The 19034-nt window shown below is 44.2% G+C and overlaps 1 protein-coding gene across 3 annotated transcripts in view; it reads left to right on the top strand.

Annotated features, from left to right (window-relative positions):
* Positions 1 to 2669: 2669 nt before the first annotated feature.
* prkar2aa (protein kinase, cAMP-dependent, regulatory, type II, alpha A) overlaps positions 2670 to 19034 on the top strand; it is a 192673-nt gene continuing 176308 nt past the window's right edge. The window contains exons 1-3 of one of the 3 annotated variants that reach the window (XR_008724761.1): positions 2670 to 2961; positions 6220 to 6312; positions 16363 to 16490. Coding sequence is in view for 2 of the 3 variants with exons in the window: in XM_055648001.1 (XP_055503976.1) it covers positions 2839 to 2961; positions 6220 to 6312; positions 16363 to 16490 (344 nt within the window). In the remaining variant the exon portion in view is untranslated. The remainder of the gene's footprint in view (positions 2962 to 6219; positions 6313 to 16362; positions 16491 to 19034) is intronic. The other 2 variants (XM_055648001.1, XM_055648002.1) reach the window with 2 other exon arrangements.

Raw genomic sequence — 19034 nt, 5'->3', positions numbered from 1 at the left:
TGTAGTCTAGCGAAAGAGTGAGTTTGCTGTCCGATTCTGCGCAGTGTACATTTGGGCTGCAATGCAGCATGGAAATTGTAGTCAGACGGGAAATTCAAGGGTTGAATACAATAAAGTGAAGTTATTATGATATTATTTGATAAAAGCAGAGGACTGCGTTGGAATCCTACTCTAGAACACGAATGCAAGCGGCTGAAGGAGTGCTATACTTGAAATATTAAACTACCACCCAGCTGGTCTCAGCTTAACATAGAAAACGCGTTGTTCTGAAGAACAGCAATTGGTGAAGGAGTGCTGGAGAAACTCAGCGGGTCAGACAGCATCCCTGGAGAACATGGGTCATAAATAACCCTTCTTCATGTACATATGACAATTCTAAACTGAATTAAACTATCCATGTTCTCCAGAGATGCTGTATGACCCGTTGAGTTACTCCAGCATTTTGTGTCTTTTTCGGTATAAATCAGCATCTGTAGTTCCTTGTTATTACAATAGGAATTGGTGTACTGATTAAAATGTATCCGACAAAGAACATTTCGAAATCCAACATTTCGAGTCGGGACCCTTCCAAGCTCTGCACATCCACTGGCAGCGTAAGTGAACAAATACCAACATTTTCTGCCATGCATAGAAATTTGTCCCCAGCATTGGGCTTGTCATTACACTCAGTTTTGATGAGCAGATCACATCATTTGAATGTTGGTTCTTATAATTTGAGGGGGTTATCACTCAAAGCAGACACTCTGAGTTCCAATATGTTAATAGGTCCCCCAATGGACAGAAGAAATGATGCAAAGGTGTTTTTAATACTTCTGTCCTACCCCATAATATTATGAGCATCTATCAAGTCACCGCTCCATCTCCCTCGCGCCAGTGAAAGCAAGCCCAGCTGATCGATATCTCGGCCTCCCAAGTCCGTGACCTCTGTTAGTGCGGTAAAAAGGATAATCTAGAAAGGCTCTAGAAACAAGGGTGCTGGAAAATCGGTGGTGGACCTGTAGAAGGAATAGAGTGAGCCAGAAGGGGGTTGTAACCTGAATGTTTCCAATGTCGGAGAACCAGACCCCCCTTTCACCACTCTTTCCACTCACCTACCCCTATCACCTAGTTCCTTTCACCTCCTACCCCTCCCTACACAGAGTTCTCCAATAAAACATCTGTACATGCTAAAAATCTAGCATTAAAACAGGAAATGCCAGATAGACTCACCAGGTCAGGCTGCATCTGTCCAAAGAGAAATTTTAAACAAACTTTTTCTAGTTTTTCTTTTGGAATATCAAATTTTAAAAACAATATAGTGCACAAAAATATCTTATTAATATAATGTTATGAACTGAAGACATACTGGTCTCATGACAATAATGCAATTTTGGAATTGCTATAAGATATTATTACATTTAGTTTACTTTTAGTTTCTTGACACGTGTACCAAGGTACAGCAAAAGCTTTTATCTTGTGTGCTACCCAGTTAGAGGAAAGACGATACATGATCACAATCAAGCCGCCTACAGATACAAGATAAAGGGAATAATGTTTAGTGCAAGATGAGGTCCAGTTCAGTCCAATTAAAGATAGTTCGAAAGTCTCCAATGAGGTAGATGGAAGGTCAGGACTGCTCTCGAGCTGGGAACAAACTGTCCCTGAATCTGGAAGTAAGTATATTTAAACTTCTGTACCTCCTGTCTGATGTGAGAGTGGAGAAGGGGAAATGACCGGGGTGAGACTTGATTATGCTGTGGCCTTGCTGAGGCGGTGTGGTGTAAATGGAGTCAATGGATGGGATGCGTGATGGTCTGGACTACATCTAAAATTATCTGCAATTTCTTGTGGTCTTGGATGGAGCTGTTTCCAAACCATGCAGACCATCCCAATGGAATGCTTTCTTCGGCACATCTGTACAAGTTGGTGAGAGTTGTTGGGGACATGCCGAACTTCCTAAGCCTTTTTGGGAACTACAGGTATTTGTGTGCTTTCTTGGCCAGTGCTTCACTACAGCTGGTCCAGGGCGTTGTTGGTGATATTTACTCCTATGAACGTGAAACTTTCAACCATCTCTACTTGGGCACCGTCATTACATACAAGGGTATATGTACCGCTTTGTTTCCTGACGTCAATCAAAATTAGCATAATTTATCAAAATTAATTACGATTGATTTCAACCAAGGGAATCTTGTTTCATAGGGACCTTGTGAATTAAAAAAAAGTTTAGAGCTGGAAAGGGTGCGAAGATTTACGAGGATGGTGCCAGGACTCAATGGCTTTTGCTAGAGGGAGCGGTTGAGCAGGCTAGGACTATTCCTTGGAGTGCAAGAGGATTGAGGGGTGATCTTATAGAGGTGTACAAAATCATGAGAGGAATAATAATTGTCTAAACGCACAGATTATCTTGTCCAGAGTAGGGGAACCAAGAACTTGAGGACAAAAGGTTAAGGTGAGGGAGGGGGAAATGGAGGGGCAACGGGTGGTGGGTATATGGGACGAGCTGCTGGAGGAAGTAGTTGAGGCAGGGACTATTTCAATGTTTACTAAACATCTAGACAGGTACATGGATAGGACCGGATTAGAAGGATATGGGTCAAACGCAGGCAGATTGGACTAGTGTAGATGGGGCCTGTTGTTCGGGGTGGGCAAGTTTGTCCAAAGGGCCTGCTTCCACGTTATAAGACTCCATGCGTCTAAAAGATCTTAAAATGTGAAATAGTGAGCCGAGGGGCGGCTGCCGCTGATCGGGGGAGGTATTGGAGGAGGGACGTGGGTTGACGTGACGGCGGGTGTTGCAGTGAGAGGTATCCGCCGCCCGAGGTGCTAAGGTCAGCTCCGTCAGCCCGTTCACCCACCATGTCGGCGCAGGACAAGCCCGGGTCCCGGCCACAGGCCGTCAACCCCATCAAAAACTTCTTCGCGGGCGGTTTCGGCGGCGTGTGCCTAGTGTTCGCCGGACACCCGCTAGACACCATCAAAGTGAGTCCGCTGGCGGGGATATTCCACTCCCCCCGACACTTCTCCCCTCTGACACTCCCCGTGTCCTCCACTCAGCCCATTCCTTTAGCCATGGCTCCCACCCCCTTCCTCCCGGTGCCCCCCACTATCCTCTCCCTCCTGGCGTCCCCTACTTTCCCCTTCCCCCTTGTATCCCAGTCTCCCTGTCCTGTTTTCCTCAACCCCTTCCCCTCCCTCGCACTTACCCCTCCTCCCGTATCCGCCACTCACCCATCCCCCACTCGCCCCACCCGTGTCGCCCACTCAACCCACTCCCTCGCCCCCCGTGTACCCCGTTCAACTCCCCTGTCCCCCACTAAACACCCCCTTTCCCCGAGTTCGCCAAATTCCTTCCAAAGAAGGATGCAAAGTACTGGAGTAATTCAGCGGGTCAGGCAACATCTCTGGAGATCTCTGGAGAACATCTCTGGTGATGTTTTCGCTCGGGATCCTACTTCAGACTCATTGCCTTCAGGTTTCAATCAGCCTGAAGAAGAGCCCTGACACGAAACATCTCCTATTCATGTTCTCCAGAGACGCCACTGTTACTCCAGCACTTTATATTCTTCTTTGTAAGCAAGCAGCTTACAGTGCCCTCCATAATGTTTGGGACAAAGACCCATCATTTATTTATTTGCTTTTGTACTCCACAATTTGAGATTTGGAATGGAAAAAAATCACATGTGGTTAAAGTGCACATTGTCAGATTTTATAAAGGCCACTTTTATACATTTTGGTTTCACCATGTAGAAATTTTAGCAGTGTTTATACATAGTCCCCCCATTTCATGGCACCATAATGTTTGGGACACAGCAATGTTATGTAAATGAAAGTAGTCCTGTTTAGTATTTTGTTACATATCCTTTGCATGCAATGACTGCTTGAAGTCTGCGATTCATGGACATCACCAGTTGCTGGGTGTCTTCTCTGGTGATGTTCTGCCAGGCCTGTATTGCAGCCATCTTTAGCTAATGCTTGTTTTGGGGTCTAGTGCCCTTCAGTTTTCTCTTCAGCATATAAAATACATGCTCAACTGGGTTCAGATCGGGTGATTGACTTGGCCACTCAAGAATTGACAATTTTTTAGCTTTGAAAAACTCCTTTGTTGCTTTTGCAGTATGGTTGGGATCATTGTCTTGCTGCAGAATGAACCGCCGGCCAGTTTTGAGGCGTTTGTTTGAACTTGAGCAGATAGGATGTCAAGTCCAGTCAAGAGAGTTTATTGTCATGTGTCCCAGATAGGACAATTAAATTCTTGCTTTGCTTCAGCACATCAGAATATAGTAGGCATGAATACAGAACATATCAGTGAGTTCATATACCATTATATAAATATATACACACATCAATAAATAGCAGATAAAGTGCAAATAAACAGATAATGTTCTATTAATGTTCAGAGATTTGTTTCAGTTGAGTTTAATAGCCTGATGGCTGTGGGGAAGTAGCTATTTCTGAATCTGGATGTTGCAGTCTTCAGGCTTCTGTACCTTCTACCTGAAGGTAGCAGGGAGATGAGTGTGTGGCCAGGATGGTGTGGGTCCTTTATGATACTGCCAGCCTTTTAGAGGCAGCGACTGTGATAGATCCCCTCGATGGTAGGGAGGTCAGTGCCTATGATGGACTGGGCAGTGTTTACTACTTTTTGTAGTCTTTTTCGCTCCTGGGTGCTCAAGTTGCCGAACCAAGCCACGATGCAACCGGTCAGCATGCTCTCTACTGTGCACCTGTAGAAGTTAGAGAGAGCTCTCCTTGACATACCGACTCTCCATAACCTTCTCAGGAAGTAGAGTTGCTGATGTGCTTTCTTAATTAATTGCATCAGTGTTCTCGGACCAGGAGAGATCTTCAGAAATATGTAAGCCCAGTAATTTGAAGCTCTTGACCCTCTCCACCATCGATCCGTTGATATAAACGGGACTGTGGGTCCCCATCCTACCCCTTCCCAAGTCCACAATCAGTTCCTTGGCTTTGCTGGTGTTGAGGGCCAGGTTATTGTGCTGGCACCATTTGGTCAGTCGGTCGATCTCACTTCTATACTCTGACAATACTCTATACTCTGTCTATACACTTCAGAATTCATTATGCTAATGCCATCAACAGTTGTATCATCAATGAAGATACGTGAGCCAGTACCTTCAGCAGCCATACATGCCCAGGCCAGAACACCCCACCACTGTGTTTCACAGATGAGGTGGTATGTTTTGGATTCTTCTCTCCTGCATACTTTGCTCTTGCCATCACTCTGATATGTTAATCTTCGTCTCATCTGTCCACAAGACCTTTTTCCAAAACTGTGGTCGCTATTTTAAGTACTTCTTGGCAAACAAACCTGGCCATCCTATTTTTACAGCTAATCAGTGGTTTGCATCTTGCTGTGTATTTTGTGTATCTTGCCTCCGTATTTCTGTTCATGAAATCTTCTGCAGACAGTGGTCATTGACAAATCCACACCCGACTCCTGAAGAATGTTTCTGATCTGCTGGACAGGTGTTTGGGAATTTTTCTTTACTATAAAGAGAATTCTTCTGTCTTTAGCTGTGGAGGTCTTCCTTGGCCTGCCAGTCACTTTCCGATTAGTAAGCTCACCAGTGCTCTCTTTCTTCTTAATGATGTTCCAAACAGTTGATTTTGGTAAGCCGAAGATTTGGCTGATGTCTCTTAACAGTTTTATTCTTGTTTCTCAGTCTCATAATGGGTTCTTTGACTTTCATTGGCACAACTTTGGTCCTCATGTTGATAAACAGCAATAAAAGTTTCCAAAGGTGATGGAAAGACTGGAGCTAAGAGCTCTCTTATACCTGTATTAAGGAGGCATTTAAACCCACCTGAGCAATTACAAACACCCGTGAAGTGTATACACAGAGTATAGACTGTTGTCAGAGTATAGAAGTGAGATCGACCGACTGACCAAATGGTGCCAGCACAACACCTGTGAAGCCATGTGTCCCAAATATTATGGTGCCCTGAAATGGGGGGAACTATGTATAAACACAGATGTAATTTTTACATGGTGAAACCAAAATGTGTAAAAATACCCTTTAACAAAATCTGACAATGTGCACTTTAACCACATGTGATTTTTTTTCTATTACATATCTCAAATTGTGGAGTACAGAGGCAAATAAATAAATGATGGGTCTTTGTCTCAAACATTATGGAGGGCACTTATGTCCCAAACATTATGAATTGCTTGTTTCCACTTATTCCTTTCTCATTTCTCAATCCCATTGTTGACAGGTGCGGTTACAGACGCAGCCGAAACCCTTACCTGGCCAATCTCCCAAATTCACAGGCACCTTTGACTGTTTCCGCAAGACCCTGGTTGGAGAGGTAACGTGTTGTGTTTCTAGCAAAGACAAATACACAAATAAAAACAGAAAGCATTGGGAGTAACTCTCAGGTCGGGCGGCATCAGGGAACTAAAGAGCTGTTAATGCTCTCAAAGGTAGACACAAAAATGCTGGAATAACTCTGGAGAAACTGGAGAGGTAATGTTTCTGGTTGGACTGTCTGAAGAAGGGACCCGACCCGAAAAGTCAACTGTACATTTTCTCCAGAGATGCTGCCTAACCCACTGAGTTCCTCCAGCATTTTGTGTCTGTCTTTGGTATGAACCAGCATCTGTAGTTCATTTTTATTGCTGTTAATGCTCTGGGTTGGTCATTTTTCATTCGAGCTATGGCAAGTTTTATAGACGTTGAGAGAGTGGGGATGGTAGGATAGAACAGAAAGAAGCAGTTCTTCATGTTCGGGATCCAGGCATCGCCAGCCCATGTCTGAAATGGTGGAAGATAAGAATGATGTTTCAATGATAAAATGATTCTGCATGGTAGGCTGCTCTGGAGGGTTAGGTTGCATGGGATCCAGGGAGAGTTAGCCGACTGGATGGAGAATTGGCTTCAAGGAAGGAAACAAAGTGTGTTGGTGGAAGGTTGTTTTTCAGACTGGAGGTCAGTGTCTCAGAGATCAGTGCTGGGCCCATTGCTGTTTGTGGTTTGTATCAATGATTTGGATGAGGTTCAAGGCACGATTAGTAAGATTGTGGATGACACTTAAGGGTGGTATTGTAGATGATGGAGATGGTTATCAAAAATTACAGAAGGATCTTGATCAGCAGGATGTGGGCTGAGGAATGGGTAGGGGAGACACTCTTGAAAAGTGGGGATGTTATGTTGCAGTTGTACAACACGTTGGCGAAGCAGCATTTGAAGAATTATGTTCATTTTTGGTCGCCCTGCTAAATGAAGGATGTCAATAAGGTGGAAATAGTGCAGAGATTAACGAGGATGTCGCCAAGACTTGATGGAATGTCATAAGGGATAGGAGTAGAATTGGGCCATTCGGCCCATCAAGTATACTCGGCCATTCAATCATGGCTGATATATCTTTCCCTCTCAACCCCATTCTCCTGCCTTCTCCCCATAACCTCGGACACCTTTACTAATCAAGAATCTATCTATCTCTGCTTTAAAAATATCCACTGACTTGGCCTCCACAGCCTTCTGTGGCAAAGAATTCCACAGATTCACCACCCACTGACTAAGGAAATTTCTCCTCATCTCCTTCGTAAAAGAATGAGCTATAGGGAGATGTTGGGCAGTCCAGGACTTAATTCCTTGCAACACAGGAGGCTGAGTTGATCTAATGGCGATGTATAAGATCATTAGTGGAATAGACAGGGTGAATGCACAGAATCTTTTATCCAGAGTAGGGGAATTGAGCTGAGGTTTAAGGTGAGCGTTGAAAGATTGAATAGGAACTTGTGGGGCAACTTTTGCATTCAGATGATGGTGAGTATATAGAATGAGCTACTCGAGGAGGTAGTTGAGGCAGGTAAAAGACATTTGGACAAGTATGTGGATGGGAAACATTTAGAGAGATATGGGCCAAAGGCAGGAAGGTGGGATTAGCGTAGATGGAGCATATTGATCGGCATGGTCATGTTGGGCCAAGAGGCCTGATTGCATGCTGTATGACTCTATAACATGATGTTGACGAGGGTTAGTTAGCAAATTGGATACAAATCAGGCTTGGTGTTGGAGGAAACAATTGGTGGTGGCTTGTTGTTCCAATTTGAGGCTTGCGACCAGTGGTGTGCTGTCGGGATTAGTGCTTGTTTGTCACATGTATTAACAATTTGGATTAGAATGGAGGTGGCTGGGTTGATAAATTTGCAGATGACCAAAGTTTGCGGGTGTGGTGAACACTGAAGATGATCTCGCAATGTGATACAGGTCAAGGTGAATTGCAGATGGAATTTAACTGTCATCATTCAAATTCAAGACAAGTTAACCTGCAAACTTGTATGTCTTTGCGATGTGAGAGGAAACCGAAACACCCAGAGGCAGCCCATGCGGTCACAGCGAGAACGTGTAAACTCCGTACTCGAGGTCAGGATCAAATATTAAGGACCCTTATCACCCATCACACCACATCGTCTCCATTCTGCCATCTGGGAAGAGGTACAGGAGCATCAGCTGCAGAACCAGCAGGATGATACACAGCTTCTTCCCACAGGCAATAAAACTGGTTAACGGACTGTGTCCCCTCCCCATACATCAACACACATCTAACCTCGCCCATACTTTGACTGCTAGACACCTGTCAAGGCAAAGCCACTGTTCGGTCTGAATGTCTGTTTTTAGTTCAATTTTGAGGTCTATTTTAGATATGTTAATTTTAAAGTCGTATGTATTTATTCTGCTTTTATTAACTGCACTGACAGGAACTGATGAGAAACAATTTTTTATTTCTTCTGTGTATGTAAGTACTCAATGAAATGACATTAAAGTAAATACTGAATACGAAATACTGATACTGAATAGGATCGAACCAGGGTATTGCACTGGGAGACAACAGCTCCAGTAGCTGTGCCAGTATGCTGCCCTATTTAGATGGATAGGCTGTGCCAGTTCTCCATGAAGTAAAGGAGCTGAAAAGTGTAAAATAAGTAAATAAAGAGGCAGAGTCAGGGTAGATAACCAGCATCTGTTTCCCATGGTAATTGTGTCTAAATGAGAGCATAGGTGTAAGGTGAGAGGGAGGAGGTTTAAAAGGGATCTGAGAGTTAAATGTTTCGCACTAAAGGGACTGCGAACATCAGTGACTGGCTCCCTAAAAACCGTCAAGTTGTATGACACTCCACGTCACCCGCCTTCACAACACAAGAAGGTTACACCGAAGTATAATAATCACTTTGGAAATTAATTTATCTACAATAAATCTAAGGACCAATACATTTTTAATGGGTAAGTCGGCGCTTTATATATCTGCGTCACCGGCCGTCACCGGCAGGACAGCATACGTCAGCGTGTGATAGGGCGCACAACATGATAAGACACCCAGATGTCGCCTGAAGATTTTGAACATTCCAAAATCCAGGGGCGATGGGGAGGCACCGCGCGTCACTACATGCTTCACCCCGACCACGCCGCGACAACCTCTTTTCAGGCCGACACTGAAAATGTCGTGCAAGTGGGGCAGGCTCTTAACTAATTGGTATCTGGAATGAGCTGCCAGAGGAGGTGGTGAAGGTAGAAACAGTAGCAACAATTTGGAGGCATCTGAGTAGGTACGTGAATGAGCCGGGTTTAGAGGGATGTGGAATTATTGCAGGCAAGTGGGATTGCATGAAACATAGAACAGGAGCAGCTCTTCAGGCCCACAATTTCCATGATGCCAAATTAAACTAACCTCTGCCTGCATGTGATCCAGATCAATTAGCATGATCCCGTATGATGGTTGGCAGGGATGTGGTGGGCCAAAGGGCCCGTTTCAATGCTGTGGAACTCTGACTCTAATTACTGTTGAAAATGGGAAACAAAAACTAAATACAGAAATTTTGAAAACAAAAGTGATGGAAATTAATTCCCTCAAGCCACAGGACGGATAGTAAAATCAGCTTTGCTTATGTTGACCGTATCCCAAAAACAATAATTAAAATGACAGTCTCCTGTACAGTGTTTCTTTACCCATTGAAAATGAGTCCCAATGGGTGCAATTCTTCTTTGGGTGTGTTTATTGCCAGCTCTCCCAGCTTTTGAACTATAGATCCAAACACTGAATGTTTGCAGAGCTGATTCTTGCACTTTAACTTTGAAATGCTGAGAGCCAGGAATCTTGATCCCAAGCTGAAGGTTAGGTGAGCCGTAATTCTCCATGAAAGTTCTGTTTAGTTTGCACTTCGTGCCAAGGTCTGAGGGAAGAAAAGTTGCTCCCTTGGCAGCAATGCCAGTTGCGGTGGGGTTGGTGGAAGTTGGGGAGGAGGGGTAAGTTTCCTGCTGATCGTGAGAAGGGGGTCTTGGTTACATCGGTAGTTATTTTCTAATTAGTAAGTGCTGAACGACAAAGATTTTGTTTTCATTAAAGCGTGAGTGCTGCCTGGCTTGCGCAAGTAAAAGTGAACGAGCTGCAATGTGGGTGAGAGGTTAAACCGCGAATGACACATTCTGCTGAGTCCTTGGAGCTCAAGAACAGAGTTAGCACAGCTTTATCGAGAAATGTGACCGGGGACAGATTTTGAAAACAGGAAAAAGGTGGAAGACTATTAGTGATGGAAAAACTGGCCAGTCTTGATTGTCATTGGACAGTGAAAAACCTGTGAGGAAGTATCGGCCACTTGGAACTTGTGGCTCGAGGTTTCAACCCACAGGGGAGCACAGTGGCACAGCGGCACAGCGGGAGCTGCTGCCCCATAGCGCTAGAGACCCGGTTTTGATCCTGACCTCTTGTGCTGTCTGTATGGAGTTTGCACGTTCTCCCTGTGATCCTGTGGGATTCCTCCGGGTGCTTTAGTTGCCTCCCACGTCCCAACGAGCTGGTTTGTGGGTTAATTGTCTCCCTGGAAATTGCCCCTGTTTTAAATGAGTGGATGACGAAAGTGGGATAATATTGAACGAGTGTGAATGGGTGATCGATAATCAGTGTAGTGGGCCGATGGGCCTGTTACAATGCTATATCTCTAAACTAAATTAAACTCTCCTTATACCCTAAGCCCTTTAAACCACATAATATTTTGTGAAGTGTGTAGAAAGGTACTGCAGATGCTGGTTTACCCCAAAGACAGAGACACAAAATGCTGGAATAGCTCAGAGGGACAGGAAGCATCTCCGGAAGGAATGGGTGACGTTTTGGGTCGAGCCTCCTGTCACCGAAACATCACCCATTCCTTCTCTCCACAGATGTTGCCTGTTACTCTAGCATTTTGTGTCTAAGATTATTATAACCTTTTCAACATCCTCTCCTGCTTGGTGGGCCCAAGGGCCTATTTCCATGCTGTATCTGTACCAACCAACCTCCCTTCCATTGACTCAATCTACACCATGCTGCCGCATCACGGCCACAAGCATAATCAAGGATCAGTCTAACCCCGATCACCCTCCTCTCCCCTCTCCCATCAGACAAGAGGTACAGAAGTTTGAAACCGCACACCTCCAGATTCAGAGACAGTTTCATCCAGCTGGTTATCAGGAAACTGAACCATCCTATCACCAACTAGAGAGCGGTCCTAAACTACCATCTACCTCGTTGGGGGCCCTCGGACAATGTTTAATCGGACCTAACTGGACTTCACCTTCTTTAGACGTTATACCCTTTATCCTGTATCTGTACACTGTGGATGGCTTGATTGTGATCATGTATAGTCTTTTCGCTGACTGGATAGCACATAATAAAAAAGCATTTCGCTGTACCTCGGTACACATGACAATAATAAAATTAACTATCAGGATCTTTTCATCAATCAATCACGACAAGCTCAATCACCATTATCTCTGATTCTTCCGTTACGATGCACCTCAATTCATGCTGTACAGAATCCTCTTGGTCTTCGGTGTTAGCCAACCAATATTACTATAAATACCCTTCATTAAAGCTGTCCTCGAAACTTTTCCACAGTTCGTGTGCTCCAAGGCTACTATTTACCTTGTATCAAATTATCTGTCTTTCACATCAGGTTATACAAACAATCAACTTGTACAGTACAGGTGTTACTGCTGTAACACGACCGTTGCATTCCTAGAAAAGGCAATTGTGTCAATGAGGATGGGGGGGGGGGGGGGTAATTTTTTGTCAATTTCAATGACCTCCCGCAGTGAAATTGACAGATTCTGTCCTCAAGACAAAACAATGTCTGATTGCTGCAGGGAGGTTACATGGTAACAGTTTTTTTTTCACTTGTAATGTTTAAATCCTTTTCTTCTTGTCAATTTGTAAGGTAACTTTTAAGTGTTTCTCTAGCTCTTGATCAAAATAATATTGATTGGACTGCGTAATGCTAGCTTACAGCATTATATGTACTAGTTTATATTAAAAAAAGACTTGTTTACATGTCCCTGGGAGCACTCAGCAGGTCAGGCAGCACCTGTGGAAGGTGACAGTTAATGTTTCACAGTTAAAGGAAAGACACAAAGTGCTTCGGAAACTTGGCGAGTCAGGCAGCATTTCTGGAGAACATGGATAGGCGGCTGATTATAGTAGTGGGGAGTAAGCTGGATGAGAGATGGGGGTGGGAAGTGATAGGTGAATGCTGATGAGTGAATGTGGGGGGTGATTGGTAGCTGATTGGACAAAGACCGGAGATGAAAAGGCAAAAAGTGTGAGATAAGGAGTGGCCTGAAAAGTAGTTGGGTGAAAGAGAGAAATGGGTTTCACATCCAGGTGGGGCACAAGGAAGAGAAGGCGAAAAAAAGTGTGCGAGGAAATAAGGACATTTTGCAGGTTACTCACTTCAAATTGGAGAATGCAATGTTCATGCTGTTGGGTTGTAAGCTACGCAAGTGGAATATGAAGTGCTGTTTCTTCAGTTTGGGTGAGGTCGCACTCTGGCATTGGAGGAGGCCCAGGACAGAAAGGTTGGTATTGGAAGGGGAGTTAAAGTGGTTAGAAACCGGGAGGCACAGCAGGCTTTGGCGTACTGAGCATAACTTTTCGCGAATCGGTCACCTCGTCTATACTTGGTCTTGCCAATGTAAAGCCCACATTGTAAATACTGAATGCCATGGATAGAAACATAGAAACATAGAAATTAGGTGCAGGAGTAGGCCATTCGGCCCTTCGAGCCTGCACCGCCATTCAATATGATCATGGCTGATCATCCAACTCAGTATCCCGTACCTGCCTTCTCTCCATACCCTCTGATCCCCTTAGCCACAAGGGCCACATCTAACTCCCTCTTAAATATAGCCAATTAACTGGCCTCAACTACCCTCTGTGGCAGAGAGTTCCAGAGATTCACTACTCTCTGTGTGAAAAAAGTTCTCCTCATCTTGGTTTTAAAGGATTTCCCCCTTATCCTTGAGCTGTGACCCCTTGTCCTGGACTTCCCCAACATCGGGAACAATCTTCCTGCATCTAGCCTGTCCAACCCCTTAAGAATTTTGTAAGTTTCTATAAGATCCCCTCTCAATCTCCTAAATTCTAGAGAGTATAAACCAAGTCTATCCAGTCTTTCTTCATAAGACAGTCCTGACATCCCAGGAATCAGTCTGGTGAACCTTCTCTGCACTTCCTCTATGGCAATAATGTCCTTCCTCAGATTTGGAGACCAAAACTGCACGCAATACTCCAGGTGTGGTCTCACCAAGACCCTGTACAACTGCAGTAGAACCTCCCTGCTCCTATAACTCAAATCCTCTTGCTATGAAAGCCAACATACCATTCGCTTTCTTTACTGCCTGCTGCACCTGCATGCCTACCTTCAATGACTGGTGTACCATGACACCCAGGTCTCGCTGCATCTCCCCCTTTCCCAATCGGCCACCATTTAGATAATAATCTGCTTTCCCGTTTTTGCCACCAAAATGGATAACCTCACATTTATCCACATTATACTGCATCTGCCAAACATTTGCCCACTCACCCAGCCTATCCGTCACCTTGCAGTCTCCTAGCATCCTCCTCACACCTAACACTGCCCCCCAGCTTAGTGTCATCCGCAAACTTGGAGATATTGCCTTCAATTCCCTCATCCAGATCATTAATATATATTGTAAATAGCTGGGGTCCCAGTACTGAGCCTTGCGGTACCCCACTAGTCACTGCCTGCCATTGTGAAAAGGACCCGTTTACTCCTACTCTTTGCTTCCTGTTTGCCAGCTAGTTCTCTATCCACATCAATACTGAACCCCCAATGCCATTTGCTTTAAGTTTGTATACTAATCTCTTATGTGGGACCTTGTCGAAAGCCTTCTGGAAGTCCAGATACACCACATCCACTGGTTCTCCCCTATCCACGCTACTAGTTACATCCTCGAAAAATTCTATAAGATTCGTCAGACATGATTTACCTTTCGTAAATCCATGCTGACTTTGTCCAATGATTTCACCACTTTCTAAATGTGCTGCTATCCCATCTTTAATAACTGACTCTAGCAGTTTCCCCACTACCGATGTTAGGCTAACTGGTCTGTAATTCCCCGTTTTCTCTCTCCCTCCCTTCTTAAAAAGTGGGGTTACGTTTGCTACCCGCCAATCCTCTGGAACTACTCCAGAATCTAAAGAGTTTTGAAAGATTATTACTAATGCATCCACTATTTCTGGAGCTACTTCCTTAAGTACTCTGGGATGCAGCCTATCTGGCCCTGGGGATTTATCGGCCTTTAATCCATTCAATTTACCCAACACCACTTCCCGACTAACCTGGATTTCACTCAATTCCTCCACCTCCTTTGACCCGCGGGCCCCTGCTATTTCCGGCAGATCATTTATGTCTTCCTTAGTGAAGACGGAACCAAAGTAGTTATTCAATTGGTCCGCCATATCCTGGTTCCCCATGATCAACTCACCTGTTTCTGACTGCAAGGGACCTACATTTGTTTTAACTAATCTCTTTCTTTTCACATATCTATAAAAACTTTTGCAGTCAGTTTTTATGTTCCCTGCCAGTTTTCTTTCATAATCCATTTTTCCTTTCCTAATTAAGCCCTTCGTCCTCCTCTGCTGGTCTCTGAATTTCTCCCAGTCCTCCGGTATGCTGCTTTTTCTGGCTAGTTTGTACGCATCATCCTTTGCTTTGATACTATCCCTGATTTCCCTTGTTATCCATGGATGCACTACCTTCCCTGATTTATTCTTTTGCCAAACTGGGATGAACAATTTTTGTAGTTCATCCATGCAGTCTTTAAATGCCTTCCATTGCATATCCACTGTCAACCCTTTTAGAATTAATTGCCAGTCAATCTTGGCCAATTCACGTCTCATACCCTCAAAGTTACCTTTCTTTAAGTTCAAAACCATTGTTTCTGAATTAACAATGTCACTCTCCATCCTAATGAAGAACTCAACCATATTATGGTCACTCTTGGGGTTAGAGGAGGTGTAAGTGAACCTCTGTCTCATCTGGAAAGGTTAATCCAAGGACCACTCGGGTCCTTGGATTAATGTGAGACGGGTGTTAACATCTCCTATGGCTGCCGAAGGAAATACCTGGGGCAGGCGTGGTTCATGTGGGAAGGATCTGTGGAGGGAGCTGTCTCTGCAAGAAGTGGAGGGAATGAAGGATCCTGACCCGAAAAGTTGCCGTCCATTCTTTCCACAGATGCTGCCTGACCCATTGAGTTATGCCAGCACTTTGTGTTTTGCTCAAAATTCTAGGATCTGCAGTTCCTTGTGTCTCCATTGTATGTGACAGACTGGGCGGCAGAGTGGTGTAACTGGTAGAGCTATTGCCTCACCGTGCCTTGGGTGCTGTCTGTGTGGAGTTTGCACCTCCACCCTCGGGGTGCTTCGGTTTCCTTTCACATCCCAAAGATGTGCAGATTTGCAGGTTAATTGGCCTCTGTAAAAAAACAAAATTTCCCCTTATGTGTAGGGAAAGGATAAGAAAGTGAGATAAACATACAACTATTATCAACGGGTGAAGAATGGTTGCCATGGACTCGGTGCGCCGAAGGTGCTGTTTCTGTGCTCTGTATCTAAACTAAATCTTCAACTGAAATTCCTGTATGGGGTAATTGAGAGTTTGCATTTGGGTGGATATTGACCAAGTCTTGATGAATTTAACCTAATTTTAACCAGTTAAAAGAAACCCATCCAGTCTTAGCACTAATTTCCAAATGTTTCAATTTTATGTAAAGTTGGCGAATATAATGGTAATCAAACGATGTCTGAGCTCACTTCACAATGTATGCAACTCATGAGTTACATCGTTATAGCAAGCTCTTTGCAGCCTCCATTTCCATGATAAAATAGTGATGTCATTAATACCCATATTGAATCCTGATATCAAATTGTGACCAAATCATGTTGCCCTTGTGAGAAATGTCTGTAGACAACTATGTGAATCCTCAATTGGAATTATAGTCGCAATTATCTTGAGTGACCTTAAACTTCAGTTGAAGTTGCAGCAGTGTGTGAACTATGTGCTCTTGTGTTTTCTTTCAGGGTGTGAAAGGGTTATACAAGGGAATGGCTGCCCCCATTATTGGTGTAGCGCCAATGTTTGCTGTCTGCTTCTTTGGCTTTGGCTTGGGCAAGAAACTGCAGCAGAAGCATCCTAATGACATCCTCACGTGAGTATGTTTTCAGAGCAGGGCGTGTTTTGTTTTAAATTGCCTTCACAGAATTGTATAGCATAGAAACAGGCCCTTTCAGTCTGTGGAAGGATCTCGACCTGAAATGTTACCAATTCCTTCTATCTTGAGATGCTGCCTGTCCCGCTGAGTTACTCCAGCATATTGTGTCCATATCTTCGTTTAAACCAGCATCTGCAGTTCCTTCCTCCATCTCATCCACACTGACCATGATGCCCATCTACACTAATCCCATTTGTGAAATTAATAGTACAGCATGGAAATGGGCCCTTGGACCCAACTTGCCCATGCCAACCAAGATGGCCCATCTACGCTAGTCTCTCCTGCCTGTGTTTGGCTCATATCCCTCGAAAGGCTAAAGGACACAAAGTGCATGAGTAACTCAACGGGTCAGGCAGCAAACTGGAGAACATGGATAGGTGACATTTCAGGTAGGGACCTTTATTCAGACCTGAAACGTCACCTATCCATGTTCTCTAGTGATGCCTGACCTGCTGAGTTACTCCAGCACTTGGTGTCCTTTTGTGTAAATCAGCATCTACAGTTCCTTGTTTTTACATTGCCCCACTGAACCTTTCTTATCTGTGTACCTGTCCAACCATTAAAGTAACAGAAATGGGCAAAATTAAACTCTAAAGGAAACTAAAAATGCTTTAAACCATGCAAGCGGAAGTCAAGTGTTAGGTGTTTCATTGACATATGTACTGAAACAGATAAATGAAAAATTTAAAATATTCGATACCCAGATGGTTGTTTGGAAGAAGCTGTTCCTGAACCTGTATTATTTGCCTTTGCCTTGATCCTGTGCTCTTGGCCTCTGGTCCTGCAAGATATTATCTCTAGTGGGGAGCTATTATTGGAGGACCATGTCAAATACTAGAAGGCAAAGCTTGATGGTGAGAGGGGCAAAATTTAAAGGAGATGTGTGGGGTAGGTTTTATTACACTGAGTGCCTGGAATGTGCTGTCAGGAGTCGGGATAGAGGCAGATGGGACAGTGGCGTTTAAGAAGTTTTTAGATATATACATGGAAATGCACAGATGGATGAATGTGGATCGCACGCAGGCAGTTATCTTCGCTTCATGTTCAGTGCGGACATTGTGGGCCGGTGGGCCTGTTCCTGTGTTGATGGTTCCATGTTCTGTTGAGCATAGGTTTCAGTTTCTTGAGGTGGGAAACGGTTTAGTCCCCAGTCATTGGAAGAGCCTCTCGTGTAAATGTGGACATTAAGATCAGTTGTTATAGGTCAAGCAATGGTTGCGAAAGTACTTCAACAAAAATCATTGTTTTTGACGGGAATTATGAGTTGAAAAGCATCTATTGGTGGGTTTCAGTGTTGTTGGACACGGCTCCAAGCTTTTAGACCTTCCAATGAAATAGACACAGGACGTTTGCTTATTAAGGGGCTATTTTTCCCACCAGCCTAACTGACTGGACCTTTAATGCACAGTGGGGCTTGTCGTCTTCATGTCTTTAGTGTTGCGACACATCAAATCGCCTCAAATGATAAACAACTGTAAAAGTGGGAGGCTGCCAGAGGAAATAAATCAAAAATGTTTTAGATTGAATCTATGTAAATCTTCCCCCTCCCCCATAAATGCATTGGCTGCTCTGATTTGTTGAACTCTTATCTGTTCCTGGACTTTGACAGTCATAGGCAAGCGGTCAAGTAATTATTTGATTGTTTAAAATAAGAGAATGGTTGAAGACTTTCTCGACTGGACGTGCACATAATGACCCATACTGGTTCTGATTCACTCCGAATGGGCTTTCAGTAAGGGATAAGTGTCTGTCTGTTTGCTCGTCATGTTTTGCGCATATCTCGCGCCAATGTTTTCCTTGCAAGGCTTACCGTTCCAAAGCATTGCTAAGCAACAGTGGACTGACGGCAACTGTGGCCCAAATTAACAACTAGATAACAAAGCAAGGTCTCAGTGGTACAAATCACGCCATCCTAACCTCCTACACAAAAAAATGCTATACCTAAATGGTGATTTGCAGCCACTTGGGTATTTAAATTATTTCTGACATTCCATCGTAAGCAAGACATTTTATTCTGTCTTTGTCTCATTTCTTCCACTGTTTAACATCCTTTCCTCGCCTTCCTCCAATCCCCTGTCTCTAGCTCCCACTGTCTTGCGACCACTCTGCTGCTCTCTAAACCCGTCTCTTCACATTCCTTTTTCAAGGTATTCATTTCTTGCTGGAGTACTGGTTTGGGAATAATTTTTTTTGCAAGTTACTGTGTACAATGACAATGTGTTAAACGTATTCATTGACAGTCTTAGGATCTAGTCATGTTTTACGCAAGAATGATATACAGGTCCACCACCGATTTTCTGGCACCTTTGGTTCCCAAACCTCTGTGGATTATCCATTTTGCCGGACCAACAGAGGTCATAGTCTCCGACAGGAGTCCAAAGGTACCAGAACGGTTCACCTAGGAGCCAGTATACTGGCCGGAAAATTCTGCCATGGAAGTCGGCTATGGGAACGGATCTGATGGCTTTGGCTGGGCCGGAG

The sequence above is a fragment of the Leucoraja erinacea genome, chromosome 16 (assembly GCF_028641065.1).
Source record: "Leucoraja erinacea ecotype New England chromosome 16, Leri_hhj_1, whole genome shotgun sequence".
Classification (NCBI taxonomy): Eukaryota; Metazoa; Chordata; class Chondrichthyes; order Rajiformes; family Rajidae; genus Leucoraja; species Leucoraja erinaceus.
Note: the sequence above shows the minus strand (reverse complement) of the source record. Positions and strands in the feature narration are given on the sequence as shown.